Raw genomic sequence first — 27,032 nt, 5'->3', positions numbered from 1 at the left:
GCACGTAGGGGATTTATCTAAGTCGACGATAGCAATGACAAGGGAATCAGTAGACTTTAAAGATGCTTGATATTGGGAGAACTATGCAAACTCTTCTGCAGACATTTGAACAATTTTTTCAGAGGATGAGGCTGCTGGAGACTCCTCAACAGCCACATTTGCCACCTGAGATCATTGAGATTTGTTCTAAAGTTTCCAACATGAGCATTTTGCATGCCCAGGCTCATGATAGTGGTAACAAATAATTCCCCCTGATCACGATTGGGGGCAGCCTCTCCACTTTGTTGATTACTCCTATTGCCATAAGCCCCTCCTCTATTTCCTCTATTATTTTGTCGTCCAGTATCATTGCGACTGACAAGAGCACTACTAACAGGTAGAGAAAGCTAAGAATTTTCTGTACGGAGCACTCGGGTAAAAGTATCATGCAAAGAGAAAATCTCAGAACTAGAAAGAATCTGAGATTTGACAGTTTCAAATTCTGGAGGAAGATCAGCCAGAAAACTCATCACAGCCATTTGCTCTCGTTGGGCCTGTTGAACTTTCACATGAAGACTAAAGGACAATAAAACATTAAGTTCCTCATGCACTTTTGAAATCCATAAAATAAGATGTAAGAGTCTTATCTTGCTTCTCTGCACGATAGAAAGCCTTGCACACATCATAGATACGGAAAATATTCCCTTTGGTAGAGTACAAAAAATCTAAATAGTCCGTCAATTCCTTAACAAACTCACAGTGATTAAGCTAATTATCTCACTGTGAATAGAGTTCCGAAGTTGTAAAACAATCAAGCATCCTCCCTTAGCCAGTTTTGTCTTGTATCATCACTGGATGGATCACTCGTGAGGTGATCATCTTTATCAATACTACACATGTAAATACGAACCATCTTACTCCACTCCAAATAATTGGAGCCATTAAGCTTATGTTCCGTGATCTTAGTCATCACCGGAATCGCATCCAGCAATTACTACCTTGTTCTCATCCATAGTAGATTTAGTCTCAGCCATAATGTCAAACAGAATCTGATGGAAAGAGGGTTACAGTAATTATCAGTTTCGAAATACCCACAAGAACGCACCAATACCCAAGGCAACTCACAGGACTGCACTAATCAGTGCAAGGCAACATCGGGGAAGAAGCCTGAGAGCAAGCCGATGCCGGATGCATCCTCACTTGCTGATGCGTGGGAGCGTCACTGAACAAAGGAGTAGCATGAGAAGTCTACTCGTCGGGAATCCGATGACCGGATTAGAGGACTGACTGATCGGCAACTAGGCAACCAGCTCTGATACCATGTTAATGTCAAAAGCATAAAGAGAATTCTGAAATTGCCTTACTCAATTGAGTTTTCGGGCCATTTATTTATAGAAGGGGTAAAATACAAATATAGAATATACAATTTACAACCAAGCTGATTTACAGGGCAGATTTATAGGGATATTTATATCAAGAAATGAAAGCTGCTAAGAAATATATAATCAGGCTGATTTAGAAATACAATATCGAGGCTAATAAGGAATATATAATCAGGCTGATTTACGAATACAATATTTACAGTTGACTTGCCATAACAGTACCGAACCAATATGCATCTATATACTAAGTATCAATGCAGTTCTGTTTGGTAGAAAACTAGCAATACTCTACCGACACTTGATCAGTATGATGTCCGGTACTGAAATTAAGGGCTTTGGTTGCGTGCCAGTGGCATGCTGGCTGGGCACTAGAATCATATACATCATGTTTGGGCACTAGAATCATATACATCATGTTATACCATATCATGCCACTGGCACAGTAGCATGCCAAGTATTGACACAACTAGCATAGTGCTAGTTTGGTGTGCTTGTAGGCTACTACCAAGGTATGCATGGATTTAAGTGCCAATTGGACAGATCATCTGGCAAGTGTGGAACAACCAATATCACAAGTGCTTAGTATGGCCCTCTCTATCCAACATTCCAAATAAATAGTCCAAGGCATGCCATCTAGATGCACCTATGCATCTAACTGCAAAAACAGATAGATATTTACATGCTATAGGACCTTTTTGTTCCATTGATATTGATTTAATCTTGAAAATTTGTTGTGACTATCTGACTGTTCTGCAGCATGAAACTATAGGTAATCAACACAATCAACACAGACGAATGTCTAGTCATTGTTTTGCTCCTTGGCTTAGGGTTGCATCTCTCTCCATCTCTCTCTGATTGACATTTCCCAATATACAATCAGCATCTACCAGACAGGCATTAGTCTAACCAACCCAGCAGACTTGTGGGCAAAGACTTCGACAGCCCAAGATTTTCGCCATATTTTCCTATAAATTTTCCAGTATCGATTTTAGCAAAGTGTCTGTATTTGCAGTTGAATAATTCTGGCATGTTCCCTTATTACTGGTCCAATTTCTAGTATGCTTTTCTACCAGGTTTAATGACTGGATTAGGGGTCATATCCTATATATACTCCAAGTTACAAAAAGCCTAGAAAATCAATTCTAATTTGGATTAATGCAGAACCCTACCAGAGGTGTTACATAATTTTGGCATGATTTCCCCTGATTTTACCAAATTTTGGCCTATTTTAGGTATAAGAATGAAAAAAGAAAAATGAAGAGAATAGAGGGGATTATTCCTGATTTGGCTCGGATTCAATATCAAAATCCACAAAAGAGCCCTCTTCCCTGAATTTTCCTTACAAAACCCACTTCTTGTTTCAAGAAAAGAGAGGAGAAGGCTATAGGATGCATTCTCTATTATTAAGGTCAGCAAGGGGAAAAACCAGCTTGAATTGCTCCAAACTAAGCGGTATTGGGCAATTTTGCAAGGTTTGGGCTGGTGTGGACCCCTTACTAACCCGAACAATTGTATTGACCGGTGCCACACCAGTTCAAGTTGGTATGCCCGAATTAAGTGTTTCAGGTCAGCTTAGTCCTTTCTAACAAGGGTGTTGCCATCAATAATAAAATTCAGGCAAACATGCTTATAACTTACCATCCATGATTATCTTAAAGAAAGAAAGCAATCTTAGGTTATCCAATGTGTTATTTAAATCCTCTATAGTTCACTTTGTGCAATCCGAGACATCCAATTATTTAGAATCATTTTTGAACTATCTCATTGAAGAAAGCTATTTTGCAATATATGTAATGCTAGGACATTGCTATCTACCAAGGATCTATATCAGTATGAGACCCATATTGGTTTCCCGATGGCATGGTTCGGTACAGTAGTGTGCCATTCCATGTCGAGCCCATACCGACACAACAGAGCTAGGGAGCACATGTGGGAGGGAGAATAGAGAGAGAAAAAGAGAGGGGGAGGGGAAGGAGAGGAAGAGGATAAGAGAGAGAGGAAGAAGGCTGGTGGAGGACCGAGGAGCGGCATGGAAGGGCGGAGCAAGAGCTCCACCATCCGGTTCTCCTATTTCATTCGAAATAGGGCCCTAAAGGGGGGGTCCCTTTTTATTTTGAAAAAATTAAGTGAAGTCAGCAAGAATGAAGCCAGCCTTTCCAGCTTCACTTAATATTTCAAAATAAAAAAGGGGTCGAAAATTAAGTCAAGTCAAAAACCCCCTTGCCAACTTCACTTAATTTTTCAAAGCGAAAAAGCGGCCCCCCTCCAAGAACCCTATTTGGAACGAAACAAGAGAAGCGGAGGCGGAGCCCTTCCTTCGCCCCTTTGTGCGCCTCTGCCAACCTTCTCCCTCTCTCTCTCTTCCTCTCCCTCTCTCTTTTCCTCTCCCCCTCCTTTGCTGGTTTCTTAATGTGAAGGCCAGAACCGTCCTAGTCCACCTCCAAGATGGCTCAGTATGCCCTGAGCTGGATGGCTCAGGACAGTATCGCCAACCTTGCTATCAACAATGAAATACTAGCACACATGTCTAGAACTTACCATCTATCATTCTCTCCATCAAAGAAAGCAGTTTCATCCTAACCAACATGCCATTTAAATCTTCTGTAGTTGAGTTTGAGCAATCCAAAACTATATAGGGTGTCCAACTGTTAAGAATCACTTTTGCGTTGTCTCATGGAAGAAAGCTATTTTGCAGTATATCTAAACTTCAACTTGATTAACTTCTAATTAAGCAAGCTTGTACTACTGGCGCTCTTTCAAGCAACCCTTCTTTTTTCCATCATAGAGAATGTAACAAATTTTTAGGAAGCGGTGGAAAAGACTATCATCTGACCATTTTTGGGTGTTTTTGTTCTAGCTTTTTTCCATTTGGAATGGTTCCATTGTCCTTAGTAGGTGCATGAGTGTTTGGATATTAAAGACCTTTCGTTTTAGTATTCTGAAACAATAACTTAATTGAGTTTGGGTTGATTATTCAGCTTGCACTGTCTTCCATAATCAATACACTCAAAAAGATGATCTCCAGCCTTGCTATGACAGGTAGTTGTCTAGAGGCAATGTTGTATGAAAGGCTTTTCAGCTCACAAGGATAGAAAGGGAAAAAACGGCAATGAAAGAAAAGGTTCCATGTGCTGAAACCCTTAAATCTGAAATGAAGAAATTACAGGCAGTGAGCTTACACCAAGCAAAATAAATTAAAAAAATCAACCACTTTACCTTCAATGTGATCCAAGTAGCCTGGTTCTCATGTTCAAGATCCATAAATGGAATATGACAGAAATACGCAAAAGATTGCCAAGAAAGGATGTAAGAAGACCTCATCACAAGACTGAAACCATGGGAGAGTAACTTTTCTCTTTCCCTCCAACCCTTCATATGATCAAAACAACCATCACTATCATCCCATGCTATTTAATATATCATTTTTGTTTCCTAATGCCATCCATCATTATATAGGAGGGAAGGCATACTCATGCCAATGCAAGAAGGTAGTTCTATGTTTGATCTAAGTTGTACTAAGCCAAATCAGTTGACAAGATCCATATGTCCTTATTCCACAAACTGTTTCCAGTTAATTACTTGATGAGTCAATTATATCTCCGGTTTCTTCAAATTGGTAATTATAAAACTGACAATGCATTTGTTGGAATCTATCTATTGCTTACATTCATCAGCCAGACTAGTGAATCAAAATAATCTAGCTTTTTAGCAGAGCATTGTTACCCATATTTTTAATAAGTTAATCTTGTAAGGATCTGATATTAGATCCAATTATAGTATAACAAGTACCCTTTCTTTGAAAATGATATTTGCCCAACAATGTAAATAGATATATAAATAAACTTGCACATTGTTACAGAAACTATAGTATCCATACTTGTGATAACATTGTTGCCCAAGCAGCACCAGCAATACCAAAGCCAAAAACATAACACAGGAGAATATCACCAAAACCATTTATGGCACTAGCAGCTGCCAAAGCCCTCAATGGTCCCCATGAATCTTTCATACCTAAACTGTAAGCACAGCAGTATGAAGACAGATTTAGTTTGGTGAAGCAACTAATGCATGGGGCAATGTCATGACATGAATATCAAAATGCAATTCTAAAAGGAGTAATAAATGTCAATATCATCATGAACCATCAAATGTTGAAATGGATAAATTACCTGGGACAGACAATTTATAACCACATGCAATCAAGGCTTCCTTTTCCCAATAATATAATACAATAAATGATATAAATGCATCATCTTGAGCAATGTATAGTCACAAATGCAACACAATTATATGTCCTTCCCAATATTTGAATATCCTATGCACATCCACACAAATGCAAACAATTTTTTATGACCTAAAAATATATGTAATACCAAGGTTCACCAAACCATCCCGCACCAGGCAGTTCAGGGCATGCCGAACCATACCGGTAGCTAACTAATGTGGTTCGGACATTCGATATAGAACACCAGTGAAAACAGAGCGAAGAAGAAAAGAGAGAGGAGAGGGGAGGGAAGGAAAGAGAAAGACCAGCGGTAGCTAGCTGAGGCCGTCGGAGGGTCGTCGAGGCCTCCAGGGCTCCTGGTCCTCCGCAAGATGCAAGAAGAAAGAGAGAGAGAGAGAGAGAGAAGGGAGAGGAAATGAGGGAGGGGCAGGCGGTAGGGAGGTCGCTGAAGGGCCATCAGATGGCCCAAAACAGCCCTACAATTGCCATGGGTTTGAAACAGGGGCTCGCCCCTATCTCAACGTCTTATTTAAAAAACACAATACACAGTGAAGCAATAGGTTCGGGCTTTACTGTGTATCGTGTTTTGTAAAAAACATGACAAAACAGAGGCGAACCCCTATTTCAAAACCACGGCAGCCGCGAGGCAGTTTTGGACCGTCCGATGGCCATCCGGTGGCCTCCCCACCGCCTTCCCCTCCCTCCTCTCCTCTCCCTTCCCCTTTCTCTCTCTATCTCTCTACTCTCATTTTCTCTCATGGAGGACCGCAAAGCTTGGGAGGCCTCTATGGCCCTCCGATGGCCATCGTCGGCGTCTTCACTGGCCTCTCTTTCCTTCCCTCCCTCTCCCTCCCTCCCCCTCTATCTGACTCTTCCTCTCTGATTCATCCCTCATTTTCATGTTAGTTCGGGCCCGATACGGTCCAGTATAGGGTTGTACTGACTCATAACACCGGCCGAACAGCATGGGGTCTGATTCTGAGTCAGTGATCCTTATGTAATACTTTTTCCAATCTAACAAGCACCATGATTAAGTCATAACTGCTACACATGCAATTTCATTAAAATAGATGTTGGATTGACACACAGACATCATGTTGAACTTTCAAGTCAAGGTCTACTTGATATGTGAAGCCACACATGACAAACTATGTGCAAGGAAAAATTTACTTGAAGAGTAAGCAATACATATGATCAATTGTGATTACAAGCAAATGACCAGAGGATGCATTATTTGCATGAGTAAAAAATTGCATCTCTAAAGACGGACACATGATGAAGCTGGTTGTTTTGCTTGTTATTGGGATCATTATGGTTTTCAAGTCTACACAAGACAATCATGGAAACATCCCAACTTGTGGATCAAAATCAATGACCTTGTGTAATGACTAGAGACCGGTGGCACATTAGAAATTTGGATAGCATCATCAAAGTACAACAAAAACCAAAATCATCATATCAAGTCCTTGGTGTTTAATTTTAGTTTACTCCTGTGTATTTTTCTGCTTTATTGGAATTTAGCGCACATAGTGACAATTTTAGAATGGTCTAATTAGTTACATCCTAGATTCAAGAAGAAAAGAGGCACTATTCTCCAAAGAAATGGACTAATCATAAACATGTATCAATAGGCTTCCTAGGGTTTTAATTTCATAGCCAAATGCTTCTTAACAAATAGAGAACATTTTCTTCCTCTAATGTCTCATGTATGGACTTTTGATCAAGGGGGAACACCAAACTCAATGAAGACCACTTTGACCACTACAGGGAGAACTAGATAATGTCAAGGAGTGACATCCACAGAACTAAGAAACCAAATCATGTGCCAAACTTTCAAAGACTATATTTTGGCCATACAATACGTAATTAAGGTGTGTTTTTCTGAAATCTGCTAACTTTTGACCTCTAAGACATGATGCCCCTATTGACACAGTGCACTAAGTGATTGGAGCTAAATTCTATCATTTAAGACCCAAAACATGCTAGTCAAACAAAAAAATTCCTTTTTAAGAAAGACTTTGACGAGACATATCTCCCAATTCGAGAAGAATTAAATGGAGTGGCTGAAGGCAAAGTCAATGTAGGAGTCAAGATCTACCTCTGTAGGAATTTAGCTTATTCATGATTATTTTCACTAGTTATGTCTATTTTAGAAAACCCATCTCCTCTTATAACTAGAAAAAGAATCCAACCAGAATTGTGTAAGAATGGACCTCACTGGCATAAATAGAAGCTATGTATCTCAGTTTATTATTCATTAATGAAACAAAGTGGTACCTAAACACTACTTTCACCAACTTTTATATGTTTCCTAAATTTTTCTAAGAGATTCAAGCGAAGCAAGTTGAGGAAATTTCCTCATTGTCGCCAACTAGATCAAATTGGTATTAAAGATTTGATTCTCGACATCCATGGGGTTCTTAATTTATAGTCCAAATGCATAAATAGTACAAGTAGATATGTAGTACCTAAGTCCATGGCCCAAGCCCAACCAATGTGAGGGCCTGTCTACAAGGTCGTGCCCTCATTCCCTTGGTTAAATAGGTATTGTGCCTTACTAAAATCGCATTAACATCCCTATTCTTTTTCTGCATCCTACATCGCACACAACACCCTGCTTCACCTACTTCCACTACCTTGACCACCTCTCGCCCGTGCCTTCTCCCCTTTCACAAACCTCCTTTCACCATCACCTCCCTCTGCCACACTCTCCCTTCTCATGCATCCTCTCTCATATGCACCGAGCCCTAGCCACACCCATCAGTCTCCCACAGCCCCACCTTCGCCACACATCCAACACCACCATCTCTTGTGTTTCCACCATCAGCCCTCTCACCTTCACCATCCCTCACACCCTCTTCCACCATATCTCTCTAGCTCCTTCCCCATCCATGGGGGGGTGTGTGTGTGTTGGAGGGTGAAGGGGTTTTCCCTTACTCAAGGTTTGTGGGATAGGCATTGTGATACCTGGGCCTATGACCAGGCCCACCAAACTGCCTTTGGTCTGGTGGATAAGTGAAGGGGGAAAGGAGGATGCCATTAATAGAGATTAGAGAGCACATCCTAGTTTCTACCTTCCCACGTGCGACTGAACCATGCCATGAGCCCTTTTTCTTCGGGAAACAAGGGGCTGCACCATGCTATAACAGAACCAATGCCCTTTTCTTCATCTCTCGCCCTTTCTCACTCTCTCCTCTCTTTCTCGCTCTCCTTCGCTCTCCCTTGCTATCTCTATCTCTCTCTCTTCCCTTTTATTTCTTTCTTCTGTTCCCCTTCGCATGTGTAGGTGGGTATTAATGGGTGAAAGGCCCTCTATTCCATCCTTCTCACGTGCTCTCCTCGCTCATCCTCCGATTTAATCCCTCTTTTGTCTTTTGAGCATAGACCTAAAAGGCCCTCCTACTCTACCTCTTCTCTTCAGTCTTGTGATAGGAAATGGGGCAAGATTAGTAGCTCGCATCCTTGATTGTAATAGTAGTAGTTTAGAAATAGGGATTTTGAAATTTTAGAGAATTTTAGAAGTTATTTTAAAATATTATTATGGCACGATTCAATATGTGTATAGTTGGATTATGAGGTCCCCAAGAATCCCAGTATGATGATTAGATTACCTGATTGTTAACATCTGCAAGGTAAGTGACCTAACATTTCTCAATGTGTTTTCAAAGAAATTTTGGAAAATTATAGTTTATATTGCATGATAAAATAATCTTTATGATTTCTGCATCTACTTGATTAAATGGTCAAGAATGTCAAGTTTTGTCTTCCAAAATGATATGAGAATAAAATATGTATTTTGATATTCTCATAAATAAGTTAATTTGAATATATGATCTTTTTTGAGTAATAGTTTTTGGAAAAATTTGATCGAGTAACTTGTGAAAATGTTTTGCATATATTTAGCATGGCTATGATCTAATCAAACCCTGCCAATGGGAGTTACATATCGGCCATGTCAACTTGTAATATGAGAAACTAGCTTCGACACCGCACCACTGGTGATTAGAATAGTATTTGAGAGTCATTATCTGCTATCTATTATCCGTTATTTGACCTATGCCATTGGGTTACGTGGTTGTAACTAAATGTTGAATCTAGTATCAGTTTGTGAAAAGCATACTTCTGAAACAAAAATAAAATATTACTCTAATAATTTGATAAGAATGAAATTTGGCCTAGTCTATGATATGTTGTTTTATTTAATATGTTATTTGTTGACAAGCTCTATCTACTCTGAAGCGCTATGTCGCTTATTAGGCTAGTGTAGCTCATTATTCTTCTTTTTTTTTATTTTCAGATTTTGGTAGATGATTAACTGCAGGACTTGGGGGAGAATGCTAGAATTATATGATCATGTCAAATTAATTTTTTAAGACAGATTTTATTATTTAATTAAAACTTATTATGGAATAATTAGATTTGATGTTCAGGTAGCCTTTTATGTCTGTGTGGTTCGCCTTGTAGGTATCGATGTCTGTTATGCACTTGGTTCAGAGCATAATGGGGTATGCTGGTTTCTCTGTGGAACGGGATGCCCCACTATCCCATCATATGCTGCAGTTAAGGTTCGCCATCTCAATACCGGACCCCTTATCGATTCCATTTATAGTGTTGGTATGCAATAAGGACCTGTACGATAGTGTCATTATGGTACAACATAGCGGTACGGTATCGGTACACTCCATACGGGATGGTATGGCAAACACTATTTGCAATAGTCCCAATCGAGAGCCCTATTCTTATAGGTACCCTCCATCTCTCTCTTCTTCGTTCCCTTTCTTTCCTTTCCTTTCTATTATTTTCCTTTTACTCTTTCTTTATCTTCTTTCTTTTCTTTCCTTCTTTCTCCCATTTTTCCTTACCTTCCTTTCTTTCCTTTTTCTTCTTTCCTCTTCTTATCCCTTCCTTTCCTTCATTCGTTCTTTTCTTTTTCCTTTCATTATTTTTCTTCTTCCTTTCGTTCTTTCCTTTTCTTCTTATTTCCTTTCACTGTTCCTTGTCTTCATCTTTCCTTCCTCTCTTTCTTTCCTTTGTTCTTCTTCTTTCCCCATATGGAGTCGTCTCAATGTCCTGATACAGGCCCGATCTTCTTTTCTTACAAGAATAAGACAGCACAGCAAGGATGCCCTCCATCCCCAATCTTGCTTTCATCATGAAACCTCCCCTAAAGTAAACAAGGCTAGTGGCCCATTTCCCCTGTTATCATGATAGTAGTTTAGAAATTGGGATTTTGTGGAATTCTGGGGATTTTAGAAATTATTTTAAAACATTAGAGTGCCATTGATTCGATATATGTCTAGTTTTTAGATTATTAGGCCTCAAGGATCCCCATAAGGTTATTAGAGTCTCTAGTTGTTGACAACCGCGAGGTAAGAAATATTTTACATTTTGTAGATTTATTTAATTAATTATAAAATATTTTGTATTGAAGATTATCCAAATTATTATGATGATTTCAAATTTAATTGTATTGAAATCTCTATAAACATATGGAATTCATTATGATTGCATTTCTAGTTAATTGCATCATTTTACTTGTTATAGTTTGATCAAGCACATAGGATTATAATTGTTGAATGTTTGGTTGTACAATTCCAAGTGGTAATGTAAAAGAAAAGAATACTTAATTATGTGTGTATATCACCTGGATTTACCCTGGTTATGTTGCGAATCAGAGACGTGATTATGTGACCTATGCCATAAGGGTTAAATGTGACTGCATGACTTACGCCATGGGTTAAATGTGGCTGTCTGACCTGCACCATAGAGTTAAAATATGGCTATGTGACCTGGTGACCTAAGCTGCACGGCTTAAGTGCAACCTTGTGATCACTGTTTCCAGAATTTGATTACTATGGATCCATGCCACGGGTTAAATGTGGTTGCCTGACCTATGCCATGGTGGTTAAGTGCGGCCAAAGTCATTTGCTATAGAGATGAATGGATTTAGAAACTGGGTACCCAGGTTCAAGTATGTGAATACTAGTTGATTATGGGACTGAATATTTTACTTTGATAAAATATATCAATTCATTATGTTGATATTATTGCAAAGTTGAAATGTATCATTTCAGTACGCAAATATTATTAGAAGTATATGAACTTACTGGTACAGACGTGGTATACTTTAAATGATTTAACTAAGCTGAATTATTTAATATATCTTGATCCAATTGTATAAAGTGGATTTGTTACTTACTGAGTTGTGAAGCTCATTATCTTCACCTATTTTTTCACATCTAGGAACCAAAAACTAAGCCAGTACCAGCTTTTGGGGAGAGTATTTAGAGGCAAAGCTGTCATCATAGTTAAAGTAAATCTCGTTTTGGTCAGCTTGTATGTGTTGAAGTGTTGTTTGCAAATTATGTATGAATAAAATACTAAAAGTTTTGAGCTGTACATTTTGGAAGAAGATCCCTACTTATGAGTTGTGGTGATGTTTATAAATATATGTGATATTTTGTCTAATAGTTTAGTTGTTCTGATAATTACTACTGTTCATGTATAAATTATATGACTTCCAGATTTTATTGAATTCATATAATAGGTGGAATGCCTTGCACGCTTATAGGACCAATTCTTGTGAGTATGTGATGGTTGTCTTGCCCTCAAATTATGATTCTGTGATCAAGCAGATGACAAGACAGGAGAAGGGCTGCCAAGGCTTTAAGTACATCAAAGGACAAAGGCGAGTATAACCACTACTTCTACCTTGATGGATGATGAGATGAACAGATGTCTTACACAATTAAAGAAGATTCCCCAACTCACTAATATCATGTCTCGACTGGCGACACCTTCAATAAAGGCACAACTAACTCCTATAGTAAAGCTATCTGGAGATGAGGATCTACCATCCAATGAGAATGAGCAACCTTCACTCAGAATCCCCCACTTCAACCTTTCAAAATGAAGCTCGAATCGAGATCCCTAAATATGATGGAACTGTTGATGCAGAGAGGTTGGATCAAGGTTGTTGAGTCATGCCGAACAGGTGGATTTGAGGTGTATTGAATTGAACCAGCCAATTACTAGCATGGTTCATCTTATCAGTTCCAAACATATATATTTTTTTGTGAATTTCGAATGGAAGTCGGCAAATGGTTTGCTAACTTCCTTTAATAGAAAATCAGCAAATCATTTCCTGATTGCAATTTGAAATTTACAAAAAATTTAGGACATCCCCTATTTTAGAATGAAACAAGGGCAACCACCTGCTAATAAGGACTTTCGAGCTCTCTCTCAAGGCCTCTTCCCCTCCCTCTCCCTCCCTCTCCTCTTCCTACCTCTCTTTTCCAATCTCTCCTCCCTCTCCCCCTTCCTCTCCAACACTCCATGTCCATATACCCTAGAACAGCATGGTAAGGACTCATACAATGCCGAACTGGTCGCCAGCTGGTACCCCCTCCAATACCATTCGGCAAATCTTGGGTTGGATATCTGGCTTGACTAGTTAGAGATCCATTTTACATCCATAGATATACACTAGTGTCTAAAAGGTAGCTTTTGTTTGCCTAAAGATTTCTAGCCATGCCCTTACTTAAGGAGTTAGTACGTAAGAAACAACGAAATCTCTAATCTAACACAGAGGAAATACAAGGCTCAATCAATAATTCTACCTAATTGGCCATGAGAAAGACCGGTTCTTTTGATCTATCCAAGACTACACCATCGAGTTCTACAAGCCAATGATCTCACTTGGGATCTCCATCAATGATCATGCAGTCTTCTTGAGGCACGTCGAAGGTCTCCAACGGGAGCATCCAGAAGGAGCTAAAATTCTTCAAAATGGAAAATAATAGTAAAGCTAGCATGAAAGCCATTGGAATCAAGGAAAAGAATCGGTCTAGGCAAGGTAAGAAGGGATAAGAGTTCAAGAAAGGTGGTGGAAAACCATGTTAGAAGGGAGAACAGAGTAAGAAGTAGACCAACACGATTTAGAAAAATTATTGTGCTCACTATAGGGTCGATGTATATACCAAGAAAAGTGTTGGAACATTCAAGTAGAGCTGCATCCAAAAAAAGGTTAGAGGATCTTAAAAGAAAGAGAAGGCGGTCCTTAATATGATTGAGGTTAAGGAGCTATCTAAGGTTGAGCAAGCAGACTCAAAACTAAGTCTGAAAGCAAGAAAACCTAAGGCAGCAGCAACTGAGGAAGACCCAGAGACAAGAGAGGAACTCTTCCACTTAAAGGTCCAAGGAAGCAGAGTATCATCGAAGCTATTATAGATCCTGAAAGCCAAAAAAATTGTATCTCTAAAAGTCTAGCTCAAAAGTTAGGGTTGTAGACCAAGCCTCATCCACATCCTTACCCTTTCAAGTTGATTCAAAAGGATGTCAAGTTAAAGATCACCCAGCAGTATGCCTTTAAGTTCACAATAACTGAGAGGAATATTGACGAGGTGACTAGTGAAATAGTTTTTTGGGATGTCTACTAGGTCATTCTTGGGAGTTTGCACCTTTGGGATTGAGATGTTTTCTATAAGCGATGAAGTACCAACTTGTAAAGGATAGGAAGGAGTTTATGATCAATGCCACCAGAATACAAGGAAAAAACAAGATCTTATAACCGCTGCTAGGCAAAGCCTTCTGATAATGCCTACAATAAGTCAATGTTAATGATGATACAAGAAGCCAATGAAACTTATTAGTGAAGTTCTCACCTCTTAGTTGCACCAATTGATCGGCCAAGATTGAGATTGAGAAGTCATCACAATCATCAATGAGGATGGTAAAAAGCGGCCCTACTATAGGGTCCAGATTTAGAAGTGGCATGGATTGCCAAGACCTGAGAGCAAAGAAGATCAAGGTCAAGAACCAGTGCTACTGGCTGTAATTGATCTATAGGTAGAGCAAGAGAGGCCACTAGACTATATCATCAAGCGAAGCATCATAGAATCTAGGCACAAAAGGATTGAGCCATTGAGGCTTTTCTAATCAAGCGGAAGGGTCAACTTCCAAGCAAAGTTAAGTGGTTCAATCACGAAATAGAGAAGCAGGCAACTCCCCATCTTCAATTCTAACTTAGTAAGAACTAAATCCCCCAAATAAAGGAAGCCCTGATCTAGGAGGATCATAGAACTCTATGTAAACCACTTTAGCCACTATAAGGAGGATTGGACAAGGTCCAAGACCAAGATTAGCCACATCGGGAAGCCAAATCACATGCAAAACAATAACTTGCCCATATGATGCCTAATTGAGGTCGTTTTTTGTTGAAATCATGTAACTTTCTGAGCTCTATGATGTGGCGCCACCTCTTAAAGGGTGCAGCGCACTGAGCAATCAAGACCAAATTACATTGCTCGAGACTTAAAATTGGTTGGTCAAAGCCAAAATTTCCTTTTTGAGAAAGTCTTTGATTGGGCTTATCTCCTAATCTGGGAAGAAGTAGGTGAAGCGACTGAAGGTAAAGTCAATGTAGAAGTCGAGCTCTACCTCTTGCAAGATTTTAGCTTTACATGCTATGCCTACTTTAGAAAAGTTATATTCTTTTTTAATTAGCAGAGGAATCCGACCCAAATTATGCAAGAGTGAACATCAATTAATAGAGGCTATGTATCTCAGTTTGTTATTTATTAATGAAAGAAATGGAGATCTAGAAACTACGTCACCAATTTTTCCATGTTTTCTAAATTTTTCTAAGAGATTTGAGTTAAGCAAGTTGAGAGAATTACTTCCTTCTCCCAAGTGGATCAACTTTATTGTGGAGGTCTTGGTGATTCCCAGCCCTTATAGTGTGAAATCATTAAGACCTCACCCTTTATTTCTTATACTTGTTTTCCTTTTGAATATATTTTGGACATCCTCACACTAATCTCCTTTTATATTGATTCCTTTTAGTCATAACCATACGTATCACAGCTTCTCTCCTTCTATTAGTACCCTCAATACAACAGAAGCAGTACGCCATTTAATTGGCCATCAGAATGAACCAACCTCACTACCAGCAGACCTCAAAGAGCCTAGCCAAATAGCAGCATGTAAGTGGACTTCTTGAGAGTCCAACGAGCCCCAATAGCCCCTCATGTTAATTCCCACAGCAGCAGTGTAGCATGAATTCCTAAAGCTTAATTCTTCTTTGCATTTTCTATTCAAAACCTTCCTTTATGCCATGAACTTCAAATTTTTGAGTTGACTTCCAGATCTGAGAATTCGCTTGGATCCCCACATCTAAACAAACCATAATTAGAGTTCTATGGCTTTTGGAGTGTTTAAATCCTCTAATATAAGTGAAGGGAGATTTTCAATTTACTAGGAATGGTTCATGATCCAAAAGCAAGAAGTGAGACATGACATGATCAAGCAGTTGGTTGCATGTGATTTATCCTGACCAAAATAAGATCTGCTATTGTGAATCTTTTACAGCCATTTAGTAACTTCCAATGCTTCAGTTTGCTGAATTATTCTTTATTTGTGAATGCATTCAGCAACTTGCATTGGTAGAATAATATTTATGTATCATCCTGGCATCTAGATGACCTTCAAAAAAGAAAACATTCATGCAGAATATTTCAGATTTTAACTTTAAGGTTATTATACTGATTCACATTAGCAATAAGATTGCATCATATAAAGTTACAATGTTATCACATCTTTGATGGGTCTCTTACAGTTATCCATTACTAGGTTATCCCTTGTAATCAAATGTGCATGCTATGTGCAAGCCCAAGCCACAAAATGGATCATTTTGGCAGCAAAGATTTCATTTGAAGCAAGTCTGGATGGGCACTTTTGTGCACTAATAGAAAAGACCAACAAAGCCACATAACAAACAAGCATAGCATCTACCAAAAGCATATGGCACATACTTTTCTTGTCCAACTAATACAGAAATTGAAAGAATTTTACTCAACATCTTTTGAACCAAACTTCACCGATCTAGTACTAAAGGTTGACCAGTGGCGACCAATTCAGTATGGTACGGATTTATACCACGCCATTCTAGGCATGGTCTACCTGCCGCCCAATACAGGGCATACCATATCAATACTATACTAGTATGGGTCTTGTGCCATACCGACATTCAGTACTAGTATCTATCGAACTATCCCGAACCAGCTGTTCAAGGCATGCCAAACCATACCAACAGCCAATCGGCATAGTTTCATCATCAAAAATATAACACCAATGAGGAAGAGAAGAAAAGAGAGGAAAAGAGAGAAAGGGAAAGAGGGAAGGAGAGGAAAGACCGAAGAGGCCACTAGAGGCTATCGACCTTTGGAGCTCCACCCTCCTCCGTAGAGAGGAAAATAGAGAGAAACAAAAAGAGATAAAGAGAGAAAAAGGGAGAAGAGAGGAATGACACTTGGCAAGGAGGCTGGTGGTGACCATCGAAGGGCCGCGAAGGCCCTTGAAGGGTGGGATCTTCCTCCCTGCCCTCCATTGGGTCAAAACAGGAGCGACTACTTGTTAGATGTATGCCCTAGAAGCCAATCTTGACTGACGCATACCATAATTCTAGAACATATTTTGTACTTATCGGGCTGTGTTTATTGCCAATCAAGTTGTATGTGTCCATGATTTGTCTTAGATTTTATCAAAGATGATTTTATATATTCTCAAGGTGTTGAGAATTTGAGACATACATCATTAGTGGTTAATTTCTAAATGCTCTCAATCGTAGAATCATCACGGAGGACAGTAATTGATCTCGTTAAGATCGATGCATGGATCACCCCCTTCTGGGTAGATGAGTCTCAAGTCTACAGTGTGGGAACACTGGGGTGAGAATATAGATGGTTGTTAAGAACAATTTGCACTGAGCATAACCAAGACGAGAAACTACTTAGATGTCTCCTCACTCGTCAATAATTTTTTCGATGCTGCAGTGGTGTGAGTGATCCTTTGACCTACAGTGTGTTGGCTATTCGCAGCGAGGCTACTTAGTTTGACTGCACGTTCCCTTGGTCCCTAGCCATTCGGATCTTGCTGTGTATGTTGGCTATAGTAGGTTCAGGTTCGCTGTTTGAGTAGGATGCACCTAAATGGAATCTATCAAGTTTGATAGAAAAGTAGTCCTATACGATTGCAAAATTGAGTTTAAAAAATTTCTAGCCAGAATAAGTATGAATATTGAAAAGAGTTTTCATGGGATTCACAAATGAACTCGAGTCGAGAAAATCTGATATATGACTAACGATGGGATTTGACAAGTTTTTCATAACCTCCATCTAGTCGGAACTCACGATAGGACTATATCACACGGTAACTACAGCTAAGGATTTATTTTTCTATTCTGCTAGATTGCCACTACATACTGCTAGACGTCACTGGTGGATTGTGAGAACTCACTAAATCATTTTTAGATCAACGATCCTTATTGGGGTGAGTTGAAATCGTTCCAGCCCATCGAAAAAGTTTTAATGATACAGTGATGGAGATCACGGTATGTCTTACTATCAGACAGAATATAATCTAAGGGTCACACACAAAAAGAGCTTGACTCGATCAACGGTTTGGATCATATTCAAATTATCAATTAGATTGATGGTTTGAATTTGAAAACTACTAATTTGTAAGTATTACAGATGTAGCAACTGCTAATTGCTAGCAAAAATCTTAATTGCAAGTGTTGCAATTTAATTAGAATTGATTAAATTATAGATCAAGTCCTAGTTAATTTAAATCAGATTTAATTTAATTGGGCTAGATTTAATTTAATGCTAATTGGATTTAATAATCCAAATTAGATTTGGATTTCAATCCTGATTGGATCAGGTCTAACAGCTTTTCGAATCTGATTTGAATCGGGCTCAAATTGGACTCAATTTGAACCCAGATTGAATCCAATTGAACCTAACCACTTAAGCCCAGGTTCTCTAGGCTTCTCTCTCCAATTTGGCCAAACAAAAGAAGGAAGGGCGATGAAAAACTCATGTAATTCTTTTAGGCATGCGTGGGAAGATGAAAAAGTTTCTTGCACCCACTTCTTGGTTTGTTAGGACTCTAACCTGATAAGATTTTATCCTAACTGATTTTAAATTTAATTGGTGATTAGTTAAGATTGGTTTTATCTGGTTGTAGCATGAGATGAGAGGAATTTGTGCGACAAAATAAAAGAAGGGAGTTGCAGCATGCGGTGTAGTTAGTTCCTTTTCTTTCTTGCCGCAAGCCTATGTTCCATGCCCTCTTCCCTCGTTCTCTCCCTTCCACGCCCCGTATCTCCCTCCTTTAGATCAGATATGAGAGAATAGGGAGGTTTTAGAGAGAGAAGAAAAGATCAAGAAGGGTTCTTGTTCTTTCTTGATGATCAGGTTTAATCCTCAGAAACCTGCTAACAGCTGCTTCAACTAATATAAGGATAAGGGCCCAAATCCAAGCCGAGGAATGAAGCCTGCAAGGATGCTAGCACATCGATGGCTTCGGAGTTCTGATCGAGATCATCTCTGTGTGGATACTAGCAAAGGCTGGGCACTTGTGCGGCTCAGATGCGAACCTTGGACATCCGCAAGATCCGATCCGAGGAAGAAAAGAGAAAAGCGTTCAGGTATAATTTTTCTTTCCTATTTTATGATTGCAGATCTACGTCTTAAATTTATTTATGCATGTTAGATAATCCTAGGTGTGATTTAGATTTTGAATCTGCATGCTTAGATGTAAAAATTGTTTTTATATATCCTTCCACTGCGATTAGGGTAATCAAAAAAAAATTTGCATGCGAATCATCTTAAAAACCAACACCACTCTTAGTTCAATCACAATCCATTTTATTTTTTTCATCTATAATGAAGTCGGCAAGTGAAGCCAATAATAGGGTTACCAACTTCAAGCGAAGCTAGCAATAGGATTGCCATCTTCATCGTAGATCGCAATCAAAAAATAGAATCACGATTGAAACAGGGCAGTCGCCCTTATTTCAACCCAACGGAGGGCAAGGAGGAAGTTCCCACCCTCTGGGAGCCTCTGCGTCTCAATGGTCACCTCGCGCCCACCCCCCTCCTTCCATCCCTCTCCCTCAGCCTCTCTCTCTCTCTCTCTCCAGTTCTCCCTTTCTTTCGCTTACTTTGACGTGGTGATTCGGGCCCAGTACAGAACGATATAGGGGCATACCGAACCATATCGCCAGCCAACCAGCACAGATGAAATTTCGGCATGATAAACCTTACTCGGTATGCTATCTCATACCCACCAAATGATGTAAGACACTGTAATAGAATGGTACCCATATGAGATTTGATACTGTAACGGCAAACCTTGATTCTAAGGCATATGGAAAAAGGGAGTGGGAAGGGAGAGGAAAAAAGGGAGAGAGGAAGAGAGAGAGGGTGAGAGGGAGGGGGATAAGAAAGAGGGATGAGGGAAACCCTAACCCTAGTATAGTGCAAGAGAGAGAAGGACAGAGGGAGGGAGGGGGAAGATGAAGGGAAACCCTAACTCTAATCCTAGTGAAGCGAGAGAGAGAGAGAGGGAGGAAGAGGAAGTCCTCATGTTGCACCCCTTCTAAGATTTTTGCTCTTCTTTCCTTTTCTTTCGGAGGATGTTTTCTTTTTAGTTTTCATCTTTTTTCCTTTTTTCCTTTCCTGAAGATGTTTCCGTTTTCTTTCTGAAAAAGGTCTGAATCAAGAGAGTTGGTGCCATGCACCAACCTTGACAAAGAAGGGATCAGCTGAGGGAACATCCTGATCTAAAAGCATCAGAATGGCTATAGTAGTTGCTACTTAGCCCATGAAAGGTATAGAAACAAAAGGAAAGGATGCCTTTCTGTTCAAAATATTTATACTTTAGAAAAAAAGTCAAATAATACATGTTAAATTTACGCAATCATGTTAACCATCTACAAATTATTTGATGACACAACGGAAGATGATCATGGCCCATTGCCAATTTGCCATCAAACTATGAAAAAAGTGGATCACACAGAGACAGGCAGCTCCAGCATGCCAATTATCTTAAGTGGAAGATGATCATGGCCCGCTAATAAATTTGCTATCAAACTATGCAAACAGTGGATCACATAGAGACAAAGCACTTGTTCACAGGTTCACTAGGTACAGGGGTAAATGCACAGGAGTGCCACCGGCATTCGAGTAGCTGGAAAAGAGGATAATCAAAAAAAAGATGATTTGAGTAGCTTGGTTCCTAAATAAGAATGAACCAGGGGGCGAGTTGGGGGGGACTCATTATGACGGGTTTAATAAGCATGAACCAGAGGGGGTTAACGGCATTCGAGTAGCTGGAAAAGAGGATAATCAAAAGAAAGATGATTTGAGTAGCTTGGTTCCTAAATAAGAATGAACCAGGGGGAGAGTTGGGGGGGACTCATTATGACGGGTTTAATAAGCATGAACCAGAGGGGGTTAACCCGAAACAAGCCCCATCTCAAAAATATAGACTAGACTGTGCCAGTAACCAATCAGTTGGCACAATCCAGCACTAGCCGAACCGGCCGACTCAGCACAACTCAGCCATCCTTGTTTGGAACCAAATGCCAGTGAAAACATGCGAGGCACAATTTAACAGGTGACTACACAAGAGGAGAGATGAAATTTTATAAATTGGCTCAAAATCTTATATTGAAACAAGATATGAACTCTATAATAAAAACAATCTGATGCATTTATTACATCATTTGAATATCAGAATGCTCTTTTGCAATCTCAAGGCAAAAGTTCCATATAAAGATACTAGCATAGTGTATAAAAGTAAAACATATAAGGACTATAAATGCAACCAAAGAGTGACATATCAATTATTCAATATTTGGACCCATATTTAGATTTCTAGGCAAGCAATAGTTAGCATATTTCATAGATAAAAGAAGAACAGAATTAAACATGTTTCTAAGATTATATTGTTCTTTGAGAACAAAAATGAAATTGATTTTCCAAAATTATACCTAGCACTTTGAGCAACCAGTCCAACGAGGACTGCAGGCCATGCAAAGCTTCTAATCTGAGGAAAAACAATAGATAAAAACATCAAGAAGTGTCTAACAGATTATGACCAAAAAAAAAAAATACTAAAGATTATAGAACTAAGATAATTCAAAGAACACAAGATATTATTTCATTCGGTTGTATTCAAAAATATCCATGCAAAATAATGATATGTAGGATATGCTTTTAGATCTAATCATGTGGTATGATTTAAGCACAATCTAGATAACTTACAATGTTTAAATTTTTCAGTCCATTCAACTTTTGAAAATACAATACCATAAAGGGAGAACCATTCCCAGATTAGCATGTCAACAACAGCTGCCATATGTCACAATCTATTTACTCATTAAGAGTTCAAACTTAAAAGTTGTGCATGTTGTTTCATGCATGCCAGTACATACCTTCATTACATCTGCTGCTATAGAAGCATAACAATAAGTAGAGTACATACTACATGCCACACCCATTAAATAAATGTTTATTTTCATTGCATCATGCATCACTATGAAGCCTTTCAATAGAGATCAGGATAAAAGTACGCCAACAGCTATTGTATGACCATATAGTTAGAAGTCTGAATGACAATAAACAAATGAAAATTAAACCCTTGGAGATTTTCTTCCAGTTGTGTTTCTTGTCCATTTTCCAGCAATCAGAATCTCACTTGCAACTAATGGTTGTGGCATCAAATTTCATGGATCACGCATTGATTTTAAATTGGTAATCAGAGTTTTGTTTAAAGATTTTGGAAACAGGCTTATATATTCAAAAAGGATTAGAAAGTTTTCCTTGTTTCAGTATCGACACTGTTTTTTGAAGCTTTTATGTGGTTGAAACATATCATCGGACTCAATAATTTTTGCGAGAATCTTTCATTTTATTTTTCACATAAAAGAATACAAGTAGTTATTGAAGGGAAGGAAAACTGTTTCTCTTCAGATAGTCCGGATTGCATTTAAAAATTTTCTATTAATCTATATGAATAAGGATCAAATCCTTACCTGATTAGTAGCGGAACTAGAGATCAAATCTCCAAAAATCTGAAACAAACCTTCGCGGAGGTCTGGAAGTGCAGACCCTTTACTTCGCATACACGCCAGACAATGCAAGAAAGCGGGATGAACTCCGATTAAATCACCTTCGCAACCCAATCAAACAAAGGAGGAGAGATGCTAGTGTGACACCTCACACCCGCAAGGACGCCCAAGATGGGCCCCACGGCAAGGAAGGAGGGCGGCAAGGATGAGGAGAAGCTAAGAGGGAAGGAGCTCTCTCTTCTCACGCCTCTCTCTCTCTCTCTCTTCTCTCAATCTGATTTGTTTCTTATGCATCCATAGGTAGAGACCTCCTTCTAATTCAAATATGCTTTGAATCAGTCCAATACTCATGAAAGGACTCCTACATGAGATAGGATTGGAACCACACAAGGCGCCCACAATGCACCTATTCCCACACCCATATGGGACGCCCACAACCAGCACCATACCAGGTGCTGGTCGGGCCAAGAGAGAAGAATCCTAGTGCAAGTGGGATTCCTAATACTCATCAAAACGGATCTGATTCGAATCCAATTTGAAGCTGGTTCAAAACAATTTCGAAAGGCTGTCAATCCCAAACTCTTTAGAACTTTTGCACCAAATCTAACTTGAAATTTTGGACCCAATTAAGTCTAATTAACTCAGATCTAATTTGAAATTAATCAGCACTTAAATCCAATCTCTTATATGCTCCATAGATCATTGATCAGAGACTATTCATCTCCGGAATCGAACCTGAACCTCATGTGTAGTGTTAGCTAGACATAGTCAACTCTTCAATCCCATTTGACCATAACTTAATTATCAATCAAATTAGCTTATATGTTCAATCAAGTCAAGTACTTCAAAATTGGACACATAAACATAAGCCAATACTTTCCTACGGTGTCTGACTTGTGTGGGTACTCCATAGGTTCAAACACTAAATCGATAGCACAAGAACCAATTCCTGCACTAATCGAGATACCATCTAGCAATGGTTTCCGACTTTCAGATAGATCGAATTATCGCAAAAGAATATTCCAGAATCCATGCACATGGTTACCGCATAATTCATCTTTTTGATCCTGAATGCTTTAAGATGGTCTCAGGTCAACTGTCAACCGAGATCGCTTCATCCACATTGTATTTCAACCTTTCAAATCCATCTCATGGATTACCCTGGCCAAGGCTTTACTAAATTGAAATACAACGATACATCAACTCCAATAATCCGGAGAGATCAATCCCATCTTGATCCACACAGACTTAGCAAGTACTTGATTATACCCAGTAGCCTTCCGTCACTGCATTAGAAATTCAGATAGTCCGGCACCAAAGCACAGTGAGTTGCTTGCAAGTCACTATGGTGATCTCAGGTCTGAAAGATACTTATATCCATATGCTTCACGAGCAATTCTTGACAGCAGAACGCTCAGCATATGAGTCACTTATTCAGTGACAATGTACTCCTACATCTCACCCGTATGCCATACTAATGTCACCACACTCCTTGGTTAAGAGGACAACCAAGTCATATGGTACACAACGACCTCCACTCGATAAACGTCATTGTCTTGTAATGACGCATCATTTGATCGCGAATATGTTTAAGAACTATACGATAAATCTTTTCTTTATCGTACACTAATATAATTCTAAAGACTTCATCACAACATAAGAGTTCAAAGAAGATGTAACTTTGTGACGAAAAATGCCAGAATAACTTTTATTCATTAATCAATAACTCATATACAAAAAGAAACTCAATCATCATACGAATGATTTTAGGACAATTTCTAACAACTCTCACTTGGACTAAAGTCAATCAGAGCAGTATCTTATCCCATCTTCCATTTGAAGTCATCGAACTCTTTGATCTCGAGAGCTTTAGTGAAGGAGTCAGCTAGGTTCTCCTTTCCGTCGATCTTCTGAAGCTCGACGTCATCTCGGTTCACGATCTCTCGTACCAGGTGATAGCATTGCAGAATATTTTACAGTATTCGATGCAGCATTGTATTCTGTTTCGCATACAAAATCGGTCACAGTATGTTGCTTAAAACTCTTCCAGCAAACAGCTCCTACATTCAAGATAAATACGTAACCCAACACGCTTCTGCTGTCATCATAATCTGACCAAAAACTGAAATCAGTATATTCCACAAGTTTCAGATCAGTATCTCCATAGATAAGCCATGGGTCTTTAGTATTTCTCAAATACTTAAGAATTGCTTTCGCAATCTTTCAATACTTCTCATTCGGATCAGACTATTACCTACTCACAATCCCTAGTGAATAGACCACATTCGATTTTGTATATGTCATAGCGTACATGATAGATCATACTGCCGAAGCATATGATATTCTACTCATATGTTCTCTCTCCTCAGGAGTTATCGGATAATCCTTCTTGGAGAGAGTAATTCCATGACCTATCGAAAGATAGTCTTTTTTGAAATTATCCATGTTGAACCGCTTCAACAAGGTATCGATGTACATGGATTGGGACAATCCAAGCAATCTTCTAGATCTATCCCTATAAATCTCCATCCTTACGATGTAGGAAGCTTCTCCCAAGTTCTTCATAGAGAACTGTGATGATCACCACAGCTTCATACTCTACAAAGCCGGGATGTCATTTTCTAATAATAGTATGTCATCCACATACAGTACAAGGAAGATGACTAGAGAATCAGTAGCCCACTTGTAGATGCAAGGCTCTTCTCTGTTCCTAACGAAGTCATATGTTTTGATCACCTTATCAAAATGCATGTTCCAACTCCTAGACATCTGCTTAAGTCCATAAATAGACCTATTCAACTTGCACACTTTTGACTCTTCTGTGGATGTGAATCCTTCAGACTGTATCATATACACCTCTTCTTCCAGCTCGCCATTAAGGAAAGCAGTTTTGACATCCATTTGCCAGATTTCATAATTTAAGTGTGCAGCGATAGCAAACATAATCCGGATGGACTTGAGCATTGCCATAGAAGAGAACGTCTCGTCATAGTCAATACCATAATGTTGATGATAACCCTGGACAACTAGATGGACTTTATAGGTCTCTATCTTCCCATCCGTTGTTTTTTTTCTCTTGAAAATCCATTTACACCCTATGAATTTTATCCCTTCAGGTAGATCAACTGTGTCCATATACCATTGATCTCCATAGACTCTATCTCGGGCTTCATGGCATCAAGCCATTTTTGAGAGTCGGACCTTTGCATGACTTCCATATAGGTGATCGGATCCTCATCGTTCTCATCAAGTTCGATGGGATCACCGTTCTGGACCAAAAAACCGTAGCATCTGTCTAACTGACACGGTACTCTACCGGATCTCCTCAATGACACCTCTACTGGCTCCGGATTCGATTCTCCAATCAAATCCAATTCTGTGTATCGGTCCTTCCATCTCTTGAACTTCATTAAGTTCAATTTTACAGATATTAGCTCCTTCACCAAAAAGCTCCTTTCCCAAAAAGACTGTCCTGCTGCTGACAAATACCTTTTGCTCTGCAACGAGGTAAAAGTAGTACTCTTTAGTTTTTTTTGGGTACCCTATGAACAAGCATCTATCGAACTTAGGTCCAAGCTTATCTGTCTTTAAACACTTGACATAAGCTGGACACCCCCAGACCCTAAGGTGTGAGAACACCGACTTAGGCCCAGTCCATAATCTCATATAGAGTTTTATCGACAGACTTGCTCGATACCTTATTTAGAATGTAGCATGCGATTTTTAGAGCATATCCCCAAAAAGAGATTGGCAGACTCGTAAAGCCCATCATAAATCTGACCATATCTAACAAGGTTCAATTCCTCCTCTCGGATACCCTGTTATGTTGTGGTGTTTCAAAAGGAGTCCACTATGAGAGAATTCCATTCTCTTCTAGATATGTCAGGAAGTCACTAGTGAGGTATTCATCACTTCGATCTGATCGAAGGGTCTTAATACTCTTTCCAATCTGTTTCTCTACTTCAGTACGGAATCGTTTAAACATTTCAAATGATTCTGACTTATGCTTCATAAGATAGATATACCCATATCTCGATAGATCGTCTGTAAACGTAATGAAGTATTAGTATCCTCCTCTGCCACTTATGTTCATAGATCTGCATACATCAGTATGCATTAGACCTAGAACATCGCTGGCTCTTTCACCTTTTCTCTTAAAAGGTGACTCAGTCATCTTACCAAGTAGATAGGATTCGCAGGTGACAATGATTCACAATCATCTATTTCAAGGACATGTTTTTTGATCAACCTGTCAATCCTACACTTGTTCACATGACCAAGCCTACAATGCCAAAGGTAAAATTCGCTGACATTATCTAATTTAAGATGTTTATTGGCTGTGTACATTACACTAACAGGCTGTCATATTATGTATATGCCATGTTTTAATTGTTCACGCATAATTGCAGTATCATTCATAATGATATCACAAAAATCATCCTTTATTATAAACTTGAAATCAAATTTGGCCAAAAAACCTACAAAGATGACATTCATCAAAAAGGATGGGCAATAATGATAATCATTT

The 27,032-nt window shown here is 39.1% G+C and overlaps 1 protein-coding gene across 13 annotated transcripts in view; it reads right to left on the bottom strand.

Annotated features, from left to right (window-relative positions):
* LOC105033277 (protein DETOXIFICATION 46, chloroplastic) overlaps nucleotides 1-27,032 on the bottom strand; it is a 137,525-nt gene that overhangs the window by 84,488 nt on the left and 26,005 nt on the right. For all 13 annotated transcript variants that reach the window (XR_012135687.1, XR_012135686.1, XR_012135684.1 and 10 more), the window contains exons 5-6: nucleotides 21,425-21,480; nucleotides 5,239-5,377 (exon numbers count right to left, since the gene is read on the bottom strand). Coding sequence is in view for 6 of the 13 variants with exons in the window: in XM_073246281.1 (XP_073102382.1) it covers nucleotides 5,239-5,377; nucleotides 21,425-21,480 (195 nt within the window). In the remaining 7 variants the exon portion in view is untranslated. The remainder of the gene's footprint in view (nucleotides 1-5,238; nucleotides 5,378-21,424; nucleotides 21,481-27,032) is intronic.

This window comes from Elaeis guineensis, chromosome 12 (genome assembly GCF_000442705.2).
Source record: "Elaeis guineensis isolate ETL-2024a chromosome 12, EG11, whole genome shotgun sequence".
NCBI lineage: Eukaryota > Viridiplantae > Streptophyta > Magnoliopsida > Arecales > Arecaceae > Elaeis > Elaeis guineensis.
Note: the sequence above shows the minus strand (reverse complement) of the source record. Positions and strands in the feature narration are given on the sequence as shown.